The sequence below is a fragment of the Acanthopagrus latus genome, chromosome 11, assembly GCF_904848185.1.
Source record: "Acanthopagrus latus isolate v.2019 chromosome 11, fAcaLat1.1, whole genome shotgun sequence".
Lineage (NCBI taxonomy): Eukaryota > Metazoa > Chordata > Actinopteri > Spariformes > Sparidae > Acanthopagrus > Acanthopagrus latus.
Window position 1 is genome coordinate 14504365 of NC_051049.1, and position 20956 is coordinate 14525320.

The 20956-nt window shown below is 39.7% G+C and overlaps 2 protein-coding genes across 2 annotated transcripts; both read right to left on the reverse strand.

Annotated features, from left to right (window-relative positions):
* Positions 1-112: 112 nt before the first annotated feature.
* On the reverse strand, positions 113-7121 carry haus5 (HAUS augmin-like complex, subunit 5). Its single transcript, XM_037114678.1, has 20 exons — positions 6947-7121; positions 6716-6814; positions 6573-6635; positions 6318-6350; positions 6039-6063; positions 5734-5866; positions 5476-5635; positions 5273-5369; positions 4437-4528; positions 4307-4361; positions 4089-4216; positions 3929-4010; positions 3666-3820; positions 3378-3540; positions 3199-3279; positions 2898-3043; positions 2374-2470; positions 1676-1814; positions 1401-1533; positions 113-370 (listed from the first exon to the last, which is right to left on the reverse strand). Exons 1-20 carry the CDS (start codon positions 7072-7074, stop codon positions 268-270), a joined length of 2112 nt encoding a protein of 703 aa, XP_036970573.1. The 5' UTR covers positions 7075-7121; the 3' UTR covers positions 113-267.
* Positions 7122-8175: 1054 nt separating this feature from the next.
* LOC119029173 (fizzy-related protein homolog) lies at positions 8176-13222 on the reverse strand. Its single transcript, XM_037115819.1, has 14 exons — positions 13042-13222; positions 12307-12424; positions 12023-12139; positions 11823-11886; positions 11597-11727; positions 11287-11369; positions 11005-11188; positions 10858-10923; positions 10664-10766; positions 10290-10474; positions 9957-10190; positions 9137-9241; positions 8923-9015; positions 8176-8843 (listed from the first exon to the last, which is right to left on the reverse strand). The coding sequence occupies exons 2-14, from the start codon at positions 12373-12375 to the stop codon at positions 8802-8804; spliced, it is 1476 nt and encodes a 491-aa protein (XP_036971714.1). The 5' UTR covers positions 12376-12424; positions 13042-13222; the 3' UTR covers positions 8176-8801.
* Between the last annotated feature and the right edge of the window lie 7734 nt (positions 13223-20956).

Below are 20956 nucleotides of genomic sequence, written 5' to 3' on the forward strand. Positions count from 1 at the left end.
TCAGTGCAAAAATGCAGCTCCGATTCAGTCTGATCAATACGAGAGATGGAGGCAGCTTTTTCAAACAACTTTATTCTGTTTTTCAACGCATTTCAAGGAAGACAAGGGTAAATGAGTGGATTTAAAATGATTTATTAAACACACAGAGGGGTAACAAGCATGAACAATGTGAGAAAAACAATAGAGTGATATAGTTATAACCATCGTTTTATTTTCTAACTACTGTAGTATGTTATTGTGCCACTGAAAGGTACTGTAAGGCGTCCCCTAAGAGGCTTTGGCAGCAAGTTTCCACCTTTGTAGCCACTGCTGATAAGTCAGTCCTCCTTTACTGACCTCAGGTAGGACATGCTGGGCAGGCTTCTCCCACCTACATGTACAAAACACAAACATAACAGAAAAGGTTAACCAGATAACCAGGTCTTTAAAAGGGAAAGTTCATCCAAAAATGGAAAAATCACTCATTATCTACTCTTGCCCACAAGCTAATGGAAAGTCAGGTGAAGTTCTGTAGTACACACAACATTTTTGGAACTTCTGGTTCAGTTGTTTAGTTCTCCTAAACTGTAGTAGATGGGAACTTGTTTAAAGTGCAACGGCTCCATTAAGTTTGAACGTCATGATTCAAGACTTTGGGGGCCCCTAGATCCCAAACTGATTTGAAAAGACATTATTTAAGACCTTGGGGTGCAGTGGTTCTAAATAACGTCTTTTCAGAGACTTGTGTTACAGCAGACTACACAGGGCATTTTTTTTTTTTTTTTTTTTTGCGGTTTAAAACAAGACCCTTTCTGCTTCAGCTACATAGAAGAATGCTACAAAGCTGTTTTGCTGTGGAGCTCCAGAAATGTTTAGCGGACTATGAAACGTCTCTAAACTTTCAATCAGCATGTAGATAACTAACATTTTTGGGTGAACTTTTCCTTTTAATCCAGTAAATCACAGAAGAACATTTATTTGCAATCAAAGGTTGAAACTTGAGTTTACTGCGAACAATAGGTGAAGGGAAAAAACAGGGCCTTCTTGTTATAGTTTGTCACATTTTACCCAGCACCGCGCTGTGCAAAATGCTTAAAGGGGCACTGTGGAACGTCTGTATTCTTCAGGAAGTCAGTCGTTATTCAACACTGAGGACATAAACTACTTTTGCCCTCTGTGAACGGAGCAGAGCGAGGCCCTGAGACGAGGCACTTGAGAACATGTATAAAGTCACATCCTTTGGATTGTCTTGGAAAATCCAACCTGAGTCCTTCACAGAGAAATCCACTGTCCAGCAGCATTAAAAAACTGAAACTAATTATCTACAGGCTTGATGGGAGAGATGGAAAGGTCTCATTTCAGTCACGTTAACCTAGTGCATTGTCTAACAACAGGCTATCTGCTTTAGAAATGTGTCTCACCAGTAGGAGATTGCAGTTTTGACTTGGGCCCCATAAGAAAGTCCTTGGGCACAGCGTTGGGTGAGGCCTCTGACTCTTGGTATGAGAGCCTTCAGAAGCTTCTGATCCTCCTCCACAACTCTGGACAGCAGAGCTAAGAGGCAGAGTTTAGACAAACAATATTGTTATTCTTACTAAAATAGATAATTCTTACTATAGTGCATGTATAAAGTCAAATGTTGCACTTCTTAATTTTATGCACAAAAATTTGACTCTTGTTAAGTTCCCCTGATTACCATTCTGATCAGATGCATGCAGCAGCTCTGCTTCCTTCTGTATTTTCTGCAGAGTAGCAGAGTGAAGTTGCAGTAACTGACAGAGAAAACGCAACTCAAGCTGCTGGGAGCGCGTCTGGGAACACAGCTCCTCTGGAGCCTGGAGTGTAAAAAGGAGGGAAAAAATAAGTTTGTGTCGCAGTCAGAGAACACAGTGTGATTAAGTAACTGTTTGTAAGACTGAGAGATGTCCCTTCAAAGCAAATTCACAACAGCCTAGGAAATACAAGGCTGTGAGTGCCCATGAGCAGTAAAACTGATTTTCATAGATATCATTTTTCATCAGCTTAATTTTATATGAGGGCAAAAGAAAAATTATAAAATTATTTAAAAAAAAATTATAGTCAGTGACCGAGCCACCAGTTCTTTAATGACAAGCAGATTCCAAAGATGTGCAGATTATTTTCACCATAAATCAATTATTCTTTTAATCTTTAAAATGTCTGAGAAAAAGACTGATGAAAAAATGTTTACCATTTTTGTTTTAAAAATAGTTTGTTAACTAACTATAGTTAGTTAAATAGTTTATCATTTTCTCCCACATTATTCTATAGATTTAATAGTTATAGGTTATAGCTAATAGTTATATAACTGCTTTTACTCACAAGCATATGTAGTATTTCTTTGAGCAGATGAATGTATTATATGCCCAGACTCACCCTGTAGAGTGGGAATGCCAGGCTCTGACACAAGCTGCTGAAGGTCGGGGACAGCAAGCGATGGATGGACAACCACGATGCAGGGACTCTTTGCATTCTGTAACAACAGAGAAAAAAGTCACTTCTCTATTTTGTTCCGCACTTGATAAACAGTATGTTGGAAATGTTTTTTTCTTGTGATGTACTCTCTTAATGAGAGCCTGCTGCTGCTAGAGCCGCAGGTGCACTACTGATGAAGTCTGATCATTTCTTGTCATATTATACTGCTCTGCTTTTCTCATCTACACCCCTCTGAGAATTTATAACATTTATAATTTATAACAAAACAGAGGGGGAAATTTTGTTGGAGTAATTTAACCCGTTTTGATTTATTATTACATGTATATTTTACTGGTGATAAAATATGTACTCATGTGTTTAGTTTGGGTGTAATGTAGGACAATTTTGATATGCTAACAAAAAAGTAATATTTCATTGGTTACATACACACCCGACTGAGGTGTTGTCAGGCAACTTGTTCTTACCCTTCAACAGTCCTCCGATCCAGTGCAAGAAGAGGAACCATTCCCAACTGTCTAGCATCCTTGGAAATGGAGTTCCTCAGAATGTTGGCTGCAGCTGTGACTTCTCCAAACTGCGGTGCCAGTTTGCCCTGGACAAATTCCTGTAACTGAAACAAGACAGAGGCAAAGAAATCTTCAAGAGATATTTAATTTGCTTTTACTGTGGAAAGTCTTTCAGTTTAAAGAGAAAAAAAAAGTTTTTCACCACACAACCAAAATCTTATAAATAATCTTCTGTGTTATAGATGGAGAACATCCACACCTCAGTGTGCAGTCGGATCAGCTCCATCTTGGCCATGGAGTTCCCCTTAATCAGACCTCTGATATGCTCCTGTCTAAGAACCTGGAGAGTCATGACACAAGGCAGTATTTTTTGAAAGCATGTAGAAAACGCCTGATCCAAGAGAGACACTGGCAGAGGCTGTGTAAATCCGCTCCTACCACCAGTTGTCTGAAGTCAAGGATGCTCTGCCACTGGCTGCGGAGGTTGCTAACGGCCTCCTGACGATTTCTGGCATGTTGGTCAAGTTGGATACACCAGTCTCTGATATGATCCCTGGCCGCCACCTGCATCACACACTGGAGTTCCATCTCTAAAGCTGAACTGGCAGCAACAAAGGTAAGACAGTTAAATATTTAAAACAACTGTGAAATAAATCTGTTCCATTATTCCTGGGATAATACGCTTGTGGGAACCTCATCAATAAACTTTACAGCGAGCCAGCTTACAGTGCTAAGGTATCATTGTGGAGCTCATCCGCAGTAACAGACACCTCAAGCTCAGCCTCCTTCTTACGGGCCTGCAGCTGGTTCTGGAGCTTCTGGACTCTGGAGCGAGTCTGGGCCAGTTCCACTAAATTCTGCTCCACCTCCTTCCAAGCAGCCTTGAACAACAATAGTGCAAATTCACACATAAAAAGGAAAGACATTAATATGTTTTCTTCCACTGTGGACTATTATATGACAGTGTTATGTTAATAGGTGTTTATCACCTCTAAGAGTGTCTTAACTGAGGGCAACTCATTATCCTCTTCTGCTGATATGTCCAGTAGATGATCATTTTCGTAGCGGAACCTGTAATCAAAATGCTAGATGAGTACTTTAGGGTTTTTATATTCCTAAAGGAAGAGACAACACTATAATGATGTTTACCGTAGAGCTGTCACATCCCGTGTCACATCTAGAGAGGAGAGTTTCTGCTCTAGTTCCCTCTGCTCTCTGGATGCTAAATGCTCCAACGCCGAGAGGACATGGTTTGGTGGATAACGACCCAGCATGTTCTGATGACATGACAAGTAACAACATGCTCATTCAACAGCAAATACAAAAGTACCAAAACGTCAAGTGAGCTTTAACTGAAAGTCACCAACCTCCACAGCACTCAGCCAGTACTGAAACACGGCAGTCCTCTGTTCACGAGTCATTCTGAGAGGAAACAAAGAGATAAGAGATTAATTCAAGAAAAGAAGAAGTTGATAATATCTCAAAGACAGTCCTTACTGTTTGGCTGCAGAACGAGAAGTCTTCAGTTCACTCTCCTGTAAAGACTGATAGAAGTGGACCCTGTCGTCACATAGCTCTCTCACTTCACGCTAACAGGAAAAAACAATACAAAAGGATGATTTCCTTCAGTCAGCAGCTGAGGTATTATAGGCATCTTGGTCTACATTACTCAGATATGTGTGAATAATTGCTGATCAACTGTCTTATTTTTGTATTTTTAACAGGTGGCCAAAGGACATCAAATAAATGTGTGTCTCCATCAGAGATGGCATTGCATAACAGAATCAATTGCTGTTTCCAACATAAGCTCGAAAGGAATCGGAATTTCTGGTTTAAGTTGTGTCTCTGAAATCACTCCCTATATAATACTTTAGGGTTACGTTGTACAGTCAGTAGTTTACACTATAGACGTTGAATCTCTACCATTCACATAATTTGTTCCACTTTGAGAATTTTCGATTACTCCATTAATTACATGAATGTCACACTCAGAAACCAGACACTAAAATAAAATGACTTATCGTTAACATGTATGATAGGGAGTGATTTCACAAACTGTGTATAGAGCTGAACATTTTAATAGATTAGTTTTCAACTATTAAATTAATCTCAAATCATTTCTACAAAAAATGACAAAACTCTCTGATTAAAGCTTCCTAAATGTGAATATTTTCTGGTTCATTCACTCTTCTAAAACAGTAAACTTGATATCTTTGGATTGTGGACAAACAAAACATTTGAGGACGTTATCTTGGGATAACAGCAATACACCAACAGTGCATATGCCAGACAAACTCATCTCAGTAAAATACAGAGCTTTAGGCAGAGCTTACCAGGACCTGTGCCTCTGCTGCAGCTTTGCATTTGAGGCCATCACTATCACTCCCACTGGAAGGCTTATGATCAAATAGCACTTCGATCTCGGCTTTCCTGCAATACAAAATACAGTCCTTACTTGCTTAATAAATGATTAGTACATGTGTATAAATTATCCCACTGTTTAGTCTAATTTTTAACGTTCAATGTTCTGCCTTACCTGGCCATTTGTTCCAGCGTCTTGCAGTGCCCACTGATCTTTTGTGTGTCATCAGAGAGCACTTCACGGTCTGAGGTGCAGCGCTGCCTGAAGGCCTGGAGGAGCAGCTCTCTGCGCTGGTTGTCCTCCACCTGTGCCCAGGTGTGGCTGATGGACTGCTCTGTTGGTAAACAGTAAAAAAAAAAAAAAAGGGGACTCAAGAGATCACTTTAAATATTAAAAAATGGAAGAAAATCAAACTGCATGTAACAGACTTACCTTGGGTAGCCAACTGTTCCTCTGTGCCACTGATCTGAGAGTCCAGGTGACTGATCTCAGCTCTCAGCTGCTCTATCTTCCTCTGTAGCTCTCTCTGTTTAGCAACCTCACTCTGGCCCTCAGTCTGCTTCAGCTGAGCAAAACAAAACACCAATAGATTAAAAACACACTTCATTTTCTGATGGTTTTCTCACTGAGAACTCCACATTGTGCATCATCAAGATTATTCAAGTATCACATCCAGCAGATAAATGGGAAACAGAATTGAACAGCAAGGAAAGGAAAGAAAACAAGCAGTAGCCTACCTCTTTGTCCTGTAGCACTTTGTACCTTGAAGATCATTAAGTCATGGAAATTGTTTAAATGTTTTTGGGGTGGTATGAGACAGCACAATAGTCAATTAACAGGACAGTAGGGGTCGACTGTTTTTCTTCAGAGGCACTACAGAAACCAATAATGATGAATATCGGCCTCTAATAATGTTTCCGAGCAACAAAATGACTAAAATGTGAACATGAAGTTGACATTATTATAGTGTAAAGACACTGGTGGGTGAACTCCTCAATCAGGGCGTGAAAGGATACCACTGGAGATTCCCACGCATGACCCTCACGTTCCTGAGAAAACAGAGAAAATAGAGAAACCGTTACGAAGCTCTTATACATTATTGTCACATCTGCCCAGCCAAAGAGTGCGAAGTGAAGCCATTCATCAGATGCCATGACGCTCTTTATTTTGACCAGACAGCCAGGGACTGCGAGAGCGCCGGGAAGACAAGAAATCAGCAGCACTCTGACCATACATAAATGACAGGCCAGGAAGGCAGAGTTGAGACTAACCTTTGTTGGAAAACGTGCTGGATGACATATTTCCATATCGACTTCCCTGACCCAACACAGAGCCTATAAAACAAATGATCACGCTTGGTCAACACTGTAAAGTGTAGGAATCAAGTGACTTCTAACTGAGGAAAGATACTCACGTTTTAAAATAGCTGTCATTTGGCAGGCTATCCGGAGGCAGACCAAACTCCTCTGTCGCCCAACGTTTCAACTCCTGCACAAGATTTCTGTCCGCCATCCTGACAGACAACAGAAAGTAAACAACTTACTTGTAACGAGCGAGCTAACTAGCAACAACAATGGGCTGATTTTTCTGTTAGCCAGCACAGTTTGCTAACGCCAAGTCCGTCAATTGTACTATTTAAACTTACTCTAGTCTTGTGGAAGATGCGTCTTTACTTAAATTCACATTAGTTAACTTGGTAATAGATTTTTTTTTATCATCCGCAATGCTCCAACTTTCAACCTCCCGCCCATTCACTGTATTTCCGGTTAGCATATCCGTTGAGGCAGCGCCGCCGCTGGTTGGAGCCGCTTGTTGCCATGGATACACAGTATAAACCCCTCGTGATCAAAACAAACACTTCACTTTGGACAACAGCTAAGTATGTCGCCACAAATATGCAAGGATTAATATACATTATATAAGAGTTGATTTAACTCGAGTTCTGATCGAGTTTTGATCACATGTGTTGTGAATGCACTCTCCCATTGGCATTATTATTTATTTTTTATTTACTTATTTGAAATAAAAGGTCAAATTATTGAACACAGGCTCAGTAAACAGTCAATTTAACGACATTATATTTAATGGGTGGATAAACAAAATTCCAGTGTGATAAATCAACACTCAATCAACATACATACATTTTCACATGAATGAGCAGTATAAACTTCATACAAATCAAAAACAGTCATTTTAAGATGCAGTACATACACAATCTAATCTAAAACAACAACAACAAACGTGCAAATAAATTGTAGCAGTATTTGCAATGGCAATAATTACAACAATCCTCTTCATTGTCCACAAATATGGAAATTTGCCTTCAGCTTTACCGGATGGTTCTAGTAAATCAAAATACACACAATAATAAATAACACATCACACACAGTACAGACAAAAATGAACATCGTTTTACAATGAATGATGTTTGCGAATTCTGCAAAGACTTTTTGTTTATGTTCTTGGTTGCTGCAGCAGTTCTGTAGCTTCCTCTCGAGTGTGGTCTTATAAATACTTTTTAAAGGGGATGAACAGGATGACAGACAATTTTCTGGGCTTTTCATTTTACCTGCGTTTGATATATATACATCCCAGTTGTTTTAGCTCTTTCCCTATAATTCTACTGGCCACGTGATTCTCGACAGTCTGCTTTTGTTTTTCACAGCTGTGTGCCCATACCACTTACATACACTACACAGAATTAGTTAGGGATATTGTGATATTCTATTGTTTCACTTGATTGTGTATTCTGTGATATTAAAAGTTAAAACACTAAAACATTCTAACTTAAAACATATTAATCCAATTCTGGATTAGATACAGGCACTGCATTTTTTAAAAAAGAAGAAAATATACAGAGTCAGACACCAGTCCATCAGTTCCATAATCGTTTATTTCTTCCTTTACTACAAAGAATCAACCATGTAGTAGACGTCTAGATGCACAGCATTAGACTCTGTCCACAGGAGCAAAACTGCATTATTTCAGCCAATCACTCTCAACCTTAGCACTCCAGGATGACAGTAAGCATGGTGCTCATACTGTAAAGGCCTTAGTAGGTTATAATGTCTTATGTTTTAGTCAAAAAATGTAATGGCATATTTTTTTCTCCATCAAAGCCACTGTGGCATTAAATAAACAAGACCTGAGTTAAACAAAAACTTAAAATGCTCTCTCCGCATTATTCCACAACAATGAAAAAAAGTATCGCAGTATTTTTAAGGCCGATGATTTCTTCAGTCCGTTTATACATTTTTTGAAGAGTAAAATAAATGACCACATTCATAATGAGAGCACAAGTCAAAAATAATTTCCCAAACACTTGTTAGCATGAAAAGAAAATTGCTCTGTTGCTCTCACTGCGAGTTCCTCTGTGATAACATGTCACAAGATGTCTCAGCTTGCACAGTTTGTCCATAGCACCATGTTGATGAGCGATCCAGTGGTGACGCCAGAATCCACTCAAATTTGACTTTTAGAGTTTTAATGTTTGCTTAAAGTTACCTTATCCTGGTGAAGAGATTTAAAACCGATACAGATTCCTGAAAGAAAGACACATAGTTACCGGTGATGCAGATTATGAGGGGGTCTGAATGTTGTTCCCAAAAAGTGCTTTCTCACCTTTGTTGACCTAGTTTTACTGAATACGTTCCAAAAGCGTAGAGTCTCATCGCCAGCTCCTGTCACTATCGCCTCACCATCGGGGGACATGGCCTAAGATTCAAAAACAATAACAATAAAACCATGAATCTGCCTGATGTTCTGGCAAAAAATAGCAGCCTTCCCTTTGACAGGAGGACCAGTAAGATCACATTCTCATAGGAAAGAAACTGACCAGGTAGAGCACTCTGTAGGAGTGTCCTGTGAGTTTGGCAACCTGAGTGAGAGCTGGATATTTCCACACCAAGATCTGGTTCTGAGAGTAGCCATGAGTGCTCACCTGCAAGAAGAGGCAACATTGTGATTTAAGGGGAAGCTTTATGCAGTTCACTGTGAAGATATTTTACCTTTTAAGTTCTTTTAGACACATTTATGTTATCACTGCAAACAAACAGTTGTTGGTCTTCCAATGCATATTTGACACTGCGTGCCTAACATCTAAAAAGGGAGCAGGCAACACTTCTGCAAGTGCTAACAGGTGCATTTCTCACAATTAAATATAGAAACAGCGCAAAGATCTTGCTCTGCTTCATTAGAGGGTTATTTACAAAAAATAACACAGCATCATATGGTGTCTTAATCCTGTCAAACACTTGAACTAGCTAGAGGCTTCCAGACAGTTATGCATGTGTCAGTTTATTACAATTAATCTGAATTAAAAATGGATAAAAGGATATAAACCTCATTGGGGTTTTTTTGCATGTTGTCATTTTTATCACTGACGTGTAGTGGATATAGGTTTAGGAATAGGCAGTGTCACCAAATTGGACTGATCCCGATAGAGAGATTAATTTCGTAGTGAGAAAGCTCTACAAACTGATATAAATCAAGCACACATGTAAAAATCAAATGTTTTCACCTCTATTTACAGTAGCTCTTCTAAATCATTACTGCCAGCATGTTTACAAGTAGTGTGTTGACACTCAGAAATAAGCAATGTGGCACCTTATTCTCAATCCAAGTTATGCAACTGTGCATCATCTGGAGTCACTTACCAGCTCATTGGCATGTTTGGACCAGGCCAGGTTGCACACCTGAGAGCCGGTGTCCATACACTGCAGAGGCTGGGAGGTCAGAGTGTTCCAAAACCGGATACAGCGGTCGGCAGTGCCGCCCCCCGAGGCCAGCAGGCCGTGCTGGTGGGGGGACCAGGCGATGGCTTTGACCGCAGCCAGGTGATCCATGTATGTTTGCACTGGGCTCAGTGAGGAGTGGTTCCAAACCAGCAGCTGAGGTGACAAATAAAAAAATCATCAATAAATACAGTGAATAAGTGCAGATAGATAGAGGCAGGTTTATTAACAACAACAACTACAACAACAACCTACCTTGTTGTCATTGCCACCAGAGGCGAGGAGCTGATGGTCAGTGCTCCACTTTAAACCACACACTTCCTGTCTGTGTCCTTGCAGCCGTCTCTCTGACTGGAGCGGAGGGGTCCTCACATCTCTCTGAAGAATCATACGATCACGGCTTCCTGACGACAACTGGTCTGCGTTCCATGCTAATGCTCCTGCAGACACACAAAAAAAGTCTGATTAATGTTTGGTCACATTTGACAAGAATGCATAATTTCTGTCAGGGGACAACTTTTAAAAACTGCAATCATTATTAACCCTCATCTTGATGACTGTTTCCATCTTCCTTTCTTCAAGTTGTTTTTATCGTGACTTCATCATTCTTGTTAAGCAAATGTTCTCACCGACTCTAGCTGTGTGTCCTTCCAGGGCAAAGAGCTTCTTCCCGGCACCAGCGTCCCAGATCTGAACATAACCTTTGTGAGTCCCTACTGCCACCAGGTTACCCTAAAAACACAAAGAATCCTCTCATTACAAAAGATTAGCTGCACCAAACATCCAGCATGTTTCCGGAAGGCAGTAAGCTATGTGCTCTTACCCTTTCAGACCATCCGACTGATGTGACTGAGTCTCCCTCTACTGATAAATCACACAACCTTGTCACCTGAGGGAAAGACAAATCAATCACATCAAACAATTCAAATTCTTTGTTTCCAAAATGTGTTGTGTAGACACTCTGCAGTACCTGGCTGGTACAGGCACTCCACAGGTAAACACATGTTCCCAGCCCGACACTGAGCACGTTGAGAGATGACCAGTCCACCAAGTTGAGGTAGAAGTCATCCTGGAGCTCCGGAGCATCCAGGACTTTAAAAGGGATCTTTGAGATCTTGCGAGTTGGCTTTCTTGGTGAACGCAGCAATTTCTGACTGCAAAAGAAAAAGTTGGACGTTATGAATCCCTGATGCCAAAATCTTTAGTCTGGCTTGTTTGCAGTCGAGATCTAAGAACAAAATGCTGCTTCTACCTTTTGTTGCTGACAGGTGAGAGGGAATAGGGGGAGATGTTGGTGCCATTGTCTGGTGATGAACTTTTGGTATTGAGTGAATACTGCAAAGATAACACAGGGACAGATACCGTCATATCCTCTACCAGCTTCATTAAAATAACCTAAACCACTCAACAAAAACAGTACACTCACTGAATAGTTGTGTTCTATTCTATCATTTAGTCTTCTTCCCCCACTCAGAGAGCATATTGTATGTGTGTCTGTTCTGATACTGTATGATCCATTTGCTTTACATATGTTTAAGTAATATAAGATGAAATGCTCATACACTGAATAGACTTCTCTTCTCTGGGGTTGATGGCTGTAGACGCCTGTCCTCTGTCTGGGGGTCTTGGATCTTTTCAATTCCTGCTCCCAGGAGCTCATTCTTCAGCAAAGCAGAGTAGGCCAGCCCGTCAGCTACATGTGCAAGAGTAACAATTTTTTTAAACCGCAATTTTAGGTGCATACTAAGAAATGTATTTGTGTCTGTACGAATTTAAGACAATATTTACCTTTGATAGTATCAGAAGAAGCATCCTTTGTTTTTCTGTTCTGACTTGGTGACTTTTCATTTTCCTAGATATTAAAAAAATTGTTGTTGTAACCGTTATTGATTAAAAGACACAAACTTTCTTGAAACAGTAATCAACTTCAACCAAACAATAACCTGGCAACACACAAACTCCATAAATTTACCACAAAATGTTCTTACATTGATCCTGTGGAAGTTGATATTCCAGTTTGCCCCTGCTCTGGTCGGAATGAATCTGTCTCCAAGCTTACTGGGTGAAGACAACGGGGAGGCGGTTGGTGTTCGACCATGCAGTTTCTGCAAAATTGACAAAGTATGCATGTACTTATTTATGAATGAAACAATGTTTGGTCACTTTTTTGATCAGAATAATCTAACTTGACATATGTTAGAGTTAGATTAGATCAAGTTCAGAGTTGGTGTACAAATACAACATAAACATAGAAAAGAAAGAAGTTACTCACAACAGGGCTCAAGTTGTCATTTTGTATGTTGATTTGGCGAAGGAGGCGATGTTCATATTCTGGATCCATCCTAAACTGAGATCCTGATCCCAAAGCCAGAGGCCGGGAGGTTGGAGACCTGTCCAACACACAAAAAAATGATTTCAGCAGTTCAAAAGTGCAGTTTGGGTAAATACATTTTAATCAGAAGAGACTGATTTCGTCCCTGCCACTTTGTTGGTGTTCTGGAGACCTGTTATTCCTCTGTAAACAGCGTGTTTATTTGGTAATAACAATTAATAAAAATAATTATTTCTGAGTTTGTATGACCTAAATTTTGAGGTTGGATTTCTCTCTCCACGGTAACATTGCACATGATATCTCAAAGCACGTTTAAAATATATCTGTCCAACTCTTAATCCTGCCTTGTAAAATCCCCTTTAGTTATTTTTTAGAAGCTAAATAATCCTTCCAGTGTCTCATTTATTCAGTGTTATATCAAACTCTTTGACAAACACAATGCTAGATCAGGAGGAAAAGCAGGGTAACGAGCCGTTACTTTGGTTACGGCACAACTAACTTTCAACCAGTTAAAAAGCAATGAAAGATCATTTTAAAGCCCCTTGTTCAAAATGTACTAAACGTCATCAAATATCTTGTTTACTTATTATGTTTGTACTAAGCTAGCTACTGACAGCGTTAGCTAATTTAGCTAGTGGCTAATCTCATCATATTCACAACAGACAGCATACGTACAAGAGCGAGCCAGTCCCAGAATATCAGCACACAAACGCCAAACAGGAACAACACTTCTCGGATATATCAGATAAAATTAATCGATATGCTTAAAGTTATTCACTCTCAGATTGTAATGTAGTTCACTTCAGCTGAGGTGAAAAGGACGGGTGCATTGTGGGACTTTTGTCACTCCCGTGACGTCAACCTCTCAAATCCAAACACGGAAATGCTTCAGCTGTTGTTGCCAGAGGGAGATGAGCTAACTGACCAGGGTGGGTTAGTAAGGAATCGTGGTGTCCTGACAAGCATTTCGCAACCAAGACCACTGTACAATTTGTCGTAAACTGTAGTGATACATTTGTAAATAGCAATAAAAGACTTAAGATAAATATTGTGAAAAGGTGGGTACTGTGGTTATCAGTAAGCTGCATTAACTGCCACAGCCATACATGAAACATGATGGGAACTTGTGATGTAGATCAAACACAAACACACAGATAGATAGATAGATAGATAGATAGATAGATAGATAGATAGATAGATAGATAGATAGATAGATAGATATTATATGGGTGAGCCCTTGTCATGACCAAGTGGCAAACATAGAGGGCGTCCTAGGTCTACATTCAAACTCTGCAGAGCAGCTGAAGACTGCACTGCTGTGTGGCCTACTGTACATACAGGGGTGACAGAAGCATTGAGATTTTTTTTTCTTTCTTTTTTTCTTTCTTTCTTTCTTTTTTTTTTAATTAAGAAGCCAAGCAAAACACTTAACACATACAATCTTGAAACTTCCTTGTCAACAAAGCGCTTCCAACATTTTTGCTGAGCCCACTTAATCAGTCCTTAAGAAGGAATAAAAAGAATGACAACTTGATAAAGTAAATAAAATGAAATAAATAAATACCACAATACCACAAAAAAAAACAATTTTTTCAATTGTAACTGTGGAGTTATTTCCTCCATAATCCACACCTGTCTCAGTCTCTTTGTCCATTGTTGCAGTGACAAAGTTGTTATAATGACAATATTGAAATAAATGAGCAACAGGTGTTACCACAGATCACCCATTTATAAAGCATTTGTAAAGGTTTACATACACCAGTTTCCACTTTATAACGGTCATAAAGCTAATTAATGTTTGCCTCCAAAATGTAGTGGAGGTGTAAACTAACATAGAATGAAATACTAAATGAAACACGAATGCTTTCTTAAAATATTTAAAGGTGCACAATGTATTTTCAGGGAAAGGAGATTCTACAGAAATAGCTACAGTTGTACAGTTATAGTTGCTCCATTGCCGTATAAACAAGATGTCCTCAAGAGGAATAAGGTCCCCAGAATGCAGTTTGACGCTAGAAAGGTGGCTACTTAGAGGGGTCCTGCAATCATAAACAAATTAAAACAGCATGAAATGATGTTGTCCTTTGAGGACAGTTCAGTCATTCAGCTTATTCAATCATGAAAATCAGTAAGTGAAGATTTTTCTGTTCTCTTAAAATATCCTCATGAAAATTATATTTGCAGTTACAGTGCAATTTTAAATACAGTCCTAGAGTAAAGGTGATTACATTAGTATCTTTTACTGATTCTGGTGGCATATTTGAATAAAAGATGACAGTAAAGCAAAGTAAACTAAGTGTTAATGCTGTACTGCACCACCACAGCCTGAAGCTCTTTTCTTCAGGCTGTCAGACCCCTCAATTTATCTTCAGCACTCCGCCATGGAAGGGAAAACGTTTAATTTCATGACTTGTTCAACCCAGTTAAGTGTGGTCTGGTAACAGGCATAATTACAAAGAAATATCCTTCTTGCGAATGGTCTTGTTTGCTTAGGTCATAGAGTGGCATGTTGAATGTTTAAGAAGTTACATTCCACTGCTGTGTATTTGGCCCAAATCTTAAACCAGCCTCTGACAAACGTACGTTCCTTTGGTGCATCAATAAAAAAGGAGAGATGTGGATCTCTGTCTGTGAATTAATCGAGGACATCAATAACAACCACAAATGCAAATGTAAAGATTTAATAGAGGATTGAGTAAGATTACATTTTTAAAATTTTAGTAATAAAAATAAGAAATAAAAACTAATATGATCTGATGCTCAAAGGAGAGATTCTCCTTCCAGTTTCAGATCATATTGTTCATACAGGACATTTTTCCTGTAACTTGCAGTGTGATGCCTTGCTCAAGGGACTCCTCAATGAGGTGGATGCGTCCTGTCTGTGGGATTACAGATTCCCCTCACTGAACAGTTTTGAGCACAGAGAACAGTGAAATCTCAACTGCTCTGCAGGCGTGTGATGAAATATTTGATAATCTAATCAGTTTTCAGTTCATAACAGTTCAGATGTATTTTTAGATCTGACGGCCCGGCCTCCTATTTTAGATTATACCACAACAGGATTATAAAATTCACAGTGTGCGTGTTTGAGTGTGTAGTTAATGTTTGGAGTTTGTTTTTGTTCCCATCTAAAAAAAAACAAAAAACACACAACTGAATGTCCTGCTCTGTCCCTGTCCCCTCTCTCTGTTCCTATACAATAATGTATTCTCTGGAGTGCACTTGCTAATGAGCATGTGGCTAGTAACAAAAGAGCGAGCACTGTGCCTTTAATGTTGGCAAGTGTAGTGATAATAATCACACACTGAGCGCACAGCGGGCCCCATGTGAACTTCGCTGTGTGCTTACCGGTGAGGGAGCCAATAGAAATGTACCACATCAGACACACAACATAGCTCTACAAGTGTGAAGGAAGCACCCCCCTCTCTGTCTGTCTGTCTGTCTGTCTCTCCCACAGACACACCCACACAACACTGGCGCCAACAAGCAAATCCCCCCCACCCTCACATCCACCACCACCCCCCTTAACTGACCTCTAATTATGTCATGCGAAAAAGCTGTGTCCCATTGAAAAGCTCTCTTAATCAAACCCAATTAATTCCGCTATTTTCCCTTATTGTCCTTTGCAAGGAACGCGTCCTTCCAATAAGACTGTTAACTCCAGCCGTGGCCCTTTCAGATCTGCTGGTGTGCAGGAGCCAAATAATGGACTGCACAATTAATCAATTAGTCATTAGGGACTCAGTTGTTCTTAATGACCACAGCAACGTGTAGCAGAGGTGAGTCAGGGCTTGTCTTTCTATTATCATCAAGGCTGACATCTTCACTGCCGTGACCCTCAGTACAAAGGAAAATATGGAAGAAAAACATGAAAATGTGCAAATGTTTGTTATGAATTTGCTGCTTTATAATGCTGTTGATCCTGATTCTATAATGACTAGAATTTCTGATTATCGTCCAGTACAGATGATTGGCCAGTCAATCAGTACAGGTCGATTCTATGCATTGTTTGGTCCGACACCTCATGAAAGGCCCAAGACATTTATTGGTTGAATGTAGGTATGTTTCGACGGTAATCACCTCATCATTGCGTGAAGAGACAAAGTGATGCGCAGATTTTATTGTCCCAAATGTCAGAGCACAACATATCTGGAGGATTAAAGACTGTGTTCCTGTGTGTGTGTGTGTTTTTTTGCCATCTTGTGATTTATTGTCCAACATCAAACAATATGTGGACAGATTGATTTTCTCTATAATCCAGATGTCCAGATCAGATTAGGGTTTGGATGAGCACATATGTACAGTAAGGCTGCTACAAAATAAGTACGTCAGCTGTGCAGGAACACTGAGCCGAAGCAGCATTACCATAATTTATTAGACCTCATGGACTTATCATACTTATCATTGTCTTTTCCTCAAAACATTTTATCATTTAAAGAGTCAGGGACAAATCGAGAGGTAGGATACAAAAATAACAGCAAACGTTTTATTCGACTTATATTTGAAAACATTAAAGATTTTACATAGCAGAGAGAAACTCTCTGCCAGAACCTTTTTTTTTCTTTTTCCCCCGTGTTGATCTGCTGCTGCTCTTTTTCCCATGATTTTCTTTGTGCGACTCACTCCCGCTCAACGCATGCCTACCCTGGCCCCTGGCTGTGGCCATAGCCCCGACCCGGCCCCAGCTGAGCAGTGCCAAGCTGTCCAGAACTTAGTAAGTGTCTGCTCAGGCCCGGCTCGGCTCGGCCCGGCCCGGGTACTAATCCTCAGGGCTGTCAGAGGACCCCGCTCTGAACTCATCCTGCAACACAGGAAAACGCTCTAATTGGGGGATTTTCTACATCATTAACTCTGATGAGCAGCCATCCCCTCCCTCCCTCTCTTCCTCTCTACTCTTACTCCGTCCAACCTCACCCCCACCTCCCCACCTCCCCCCCTCACTCCCACACTTTTCTCCTTCTTAATCTCTTTCTTAATGTTTTCTTTTTCTTTTCTCCCGCTCTGACTTCCTCACATTCTCTGTCTCTACTTTCATCCTTTCTTGACCAAACCTTTTCATCCATTCAACATAATATATATATATATATATATTTTTTTTTTTTTTCTGTTCTCTTTGGGAACATTATAACATGCAGTCCATATAAAGACAACAACATGTGAAAGAAGTGAAAGTATCTCTCTCTTTAGATTTTCATGTGCACTTGTCTATGAACTGAAAAATAATGTGTACGTGATCGGTGAGATTTGAACTCAAATATTGGCTTCATTTTGTTTTTCTTGAGTCAAGTTCTGTCACATGATTCATAACTGCTTTTACTTTTGTTCAGTATTGACAACATTATGCCTCCCATGCTTCACCATTACATTTCAGTCATGGAGACAAGCATCTAATTTTCCGCTGAAGAAACACATTTGTGATCTTTGTGAAACCAAGTGGGTTCAAAATTAACCACTCCTCTTAGGTACAGGTAGGACTCCTAGAAACATTTGGATGAGAATATATTCTGTCCACTGCTTCATCAAAAAAAGGTTTATAACCAGTTTCCCCAGTTGCAACAATATAAAAAAAAATCTGATTGTTGGAATTGACTTCATAGGTTTAGGTTTTTGCCACTTTAAAAACTGTGAAATAAAATACTGGAATCACATCTAATCAATAGTTTGAAGGAATAGTGTCAATATCATGTCAAAGACGTCTACTGAAGTTAATGTGCTCACCAGCTAGCCTCTGTCCGTCCTGTCTCGTGGCACCACTTTGTCACTCAAAAGAGCCGATAGTAAATGTAGTGTTACTCTGCCCTAAGTCCAACATGAGAGGATGGAGAAGTAGCATCTCGATGGCAACAGACCACATTAGTCAGCAAAAAGGAAGTGACAGAAATAGGAGTAGGCAATAGTATGCGTAATATTAGCGTTTACACTAAAAGGAGACAGCTCTTGGTGAGTAAACTTACATATGGCATCTTTAATAGAACTGATGACGCAATTCATTGTTTTGGTTCTTGTACTAATGCAGCACGGAGATATTGAGTCACAACTTGGGAAATGAGCATAGATATTTTTCTATAGTGCAACAACCAGATTTTTTTGGTTTCATCTAGATGACGAAAAAGTAGTTGTTGAAGATTCTGGTGAGGCCTCCATAACACGTCTGAGTGTTGCTGCACGAGATGTTTTTCATGTGTGCATGTTGACATGAATACTGACACATCAGCACACATATACATCTATATAGCTAAACAGATATACATGCAGTTAGGTTGCAGTATGCTCTGGGTTTATAAAAGATCAACAAGTATTTATTTTTCTGAAAATCAGATGCCCAGCCATGTGACTGGAATGTAATCTTAATTCACGAGAGGCACAAACCAGAAACACACCACTGGAGTGTGATGTACTATCTAATCACCCCAGAAAAAACATTTCTCTGTTACATCCACTGGCCTGCCCATATGGCCTGTGCAGTGAGGTCCTCCATCTGTCCAAGAAAGTGATTCACACGCTGAGGAGGCCAGCTAGCATGGCGGCACCGGTCCCTCTGTGAACATGTGTTGCAGCGGCTGAGCCTGCCGGCCTGCCTGCCTGGGGGCAATTAGGGAGTCGGGCCCTGCGGTCAGAGGGCCCCCTGGGAAGCCCTGATTGATTGGAGTCTCATCTTCCTAACAGGCTGGCACCCTGCCACCAAACCGTGGAACAGCAGAGAGGATTGGGAGGGGTAGAGTACAGAGAAAGAGCTCTTATATGACAGAGAGAGACAGGGCACAAGTGTTGGAGGAAAAGAAAGAAAAACGTCTCTGCCCATGTATGTCAGATGATAACGATTACGCTGTAGTAATCTCGGACTGCTCTGTGTGGGAATGAGTGCACAGGTCAACATGAAAGAACTGCAGTAAGAAAGTGGAGATACATATTCTATCAAACTATATTTATTTTCAGCAGATCTTCATCCTTTCCAGAATACGGACATCCAGACAAAATCAAAAAAGAAAGGAAACAATGAAATCACTAAAAGACGAATTTAACTAATAGGACATAAAAGAAACAAAACAGCCGTACAAGAAAAACATCCTGCACGTTTTTCACATACAAAAAAACAAGAACAAAACAAAACAAAACAAAAAAAACTGTCAAACTTCTAGAACAATTTTGTCAATTCTCTAACCTTTGGCTTGTTCTTGGTCCAAAATGATATTTATGGAACAATCTAAATAAGCTGTTAATGTGGAAGGTAATCCTCATTTCCTCTTCCTCTACATTGTCCAACAGGGAGTCTAAACATCACTAACCAACAACATTTAAAAAACTACATATGGACAACTGAAGAGCAGCAGAGGTGAAGCTGTGTTTATCCCTCTCTGAGCAGATTTTAAAATCAACTGGAAATTACATGATATTGTTGTTCTTGTAGCTGAGGTTCATGTGGATGCGTCACTTCTGACTCATGGGTATTCATGGGGTAAAAATTTGTCTCAATTTTTGATACAAAAATATATAAAATGTCACTGAAATTGCACTTTGATTGTTTCATAACAAAGTCAAAAAAAAGTTAACATATCGGCTAACCATTTAGCTTTTCTGGCTGTAAATATTTATCCACGTGAGATGCTGAAATGTCTCAACACCTAATTCAAATCTGTTCAGCCCTATGGCTCATAGAAAACACATCGAGGTCGGGTTTGATCTTCCATACCTTTCAGAAAATTAGAGCTTGACTTTGTAACAGATGGTAAAAGACCAATATTGTGTCACTAATGACCATAGCAGCTACAATACACATTTCTCCTCCTTTGATTGAGAGAGAGAAAAAAAACTTCCATGACAAAATGGTTACAAGGGTCTATTTAGTGCAGCCCGAGACCCCCACCCCCCACCCCCACAGTTTCAGACAAAGAGGATACACTTGGATCAATTGTGCCGAACAAAGACTAAACTATGTGGGGTGACGCATCACACAGGGCTCTTTCTGTTGCCCTGCACGTACACACAGCCACCCAACACTGAGCTGCCAACAGGTCTTCTCCTCCAGCAGCCACTCAAGCAAAAAGAGGGTTATTCCACTCACTGGCACAGGGGTGGCAAAGTTTTTTGTTTTTTTACTTTGGAGGGCCAAAACTGGAACTTAGTGGTGGACCACAGGCCAGAGCAAACACCTAAAGTATTCTTTTGTTAACATGCAAAATCATACCAGTTCCAAAGTTCCCTTCACTTACTGACTTCCAGCAGAATGTTAAAATAATTAAGGATCCTACATATATAAAGAGCATTTTCACCTAAAATAATAATTTAAGAAATGTAAAGAACAGCAATTCATATATTTTCTTTAAAGGTGCACTATGTAGTTTTTTGGAGAAAAAAAAAATGTAAAACTCAAGGTAATATTTACATTTTTTATATTTATTTGATGAATACATTTTCATAACTGAACAAACAAGACGTCCTCAGAGGAGAAAATAAACTCCAGAAGTAAGTCACTGTGTTCTCTTTTTGTTCAGTCATTAAATTAATCAATCAATAAAGATTTTTTTTTTTTTTACCAAAGCTACATAACACACCTTTAAAAAATTAGCTGTAATTCTATTTTCGAACCTTA

Excerpts from the sequence above, each read along its gene's own strand:
- haus5 (XM_037114678.1), bottom strand. The coding sequence starts at position 7,074 with ATGCTAACCGGAAATACAGTGAATGGGCGGGAGGTTGAAAGTTGGAGC. Across the intron at positions 5,370-5,475 it reads ACGCTGGAACAAATGGCCAG|GAAAGCCGAGATCGAAGTGC; the intron begins GTAAGGCAGAAC and ends TTTGTATTGCAG. Across the intron at positions 3,541-3,665 it reads CACAATGATACCTTAGCACT|TTCAGCTTTAGAGATGGAAC; the intron begins GTAAGCTGGCTC and ends TGTTGCTGCCAG.
- LOC119029173 (XM_037115819.1), bottom strand. The coding sequence starts at position 12,375 with ATGGATCCAGAATATGAACATCGCCTCCTTCGCCAAATCAACATACAA. Across the intron at positions 11,728-11,822 it reads TTCTTCTGATACTATCAAAG|CTGACGGGCTGGCCTACTCT; the intron begins GTAAATATTGTC and ends TTGCACATGTAG. Across the intron at positions 9,242-9,956 it reads CCAAACATGCCAATGAGCTG|GTGAGCACTCATGGCTACTC; the intron begins GTAAGTGACTCC and ends CTCTTCTTGCAG.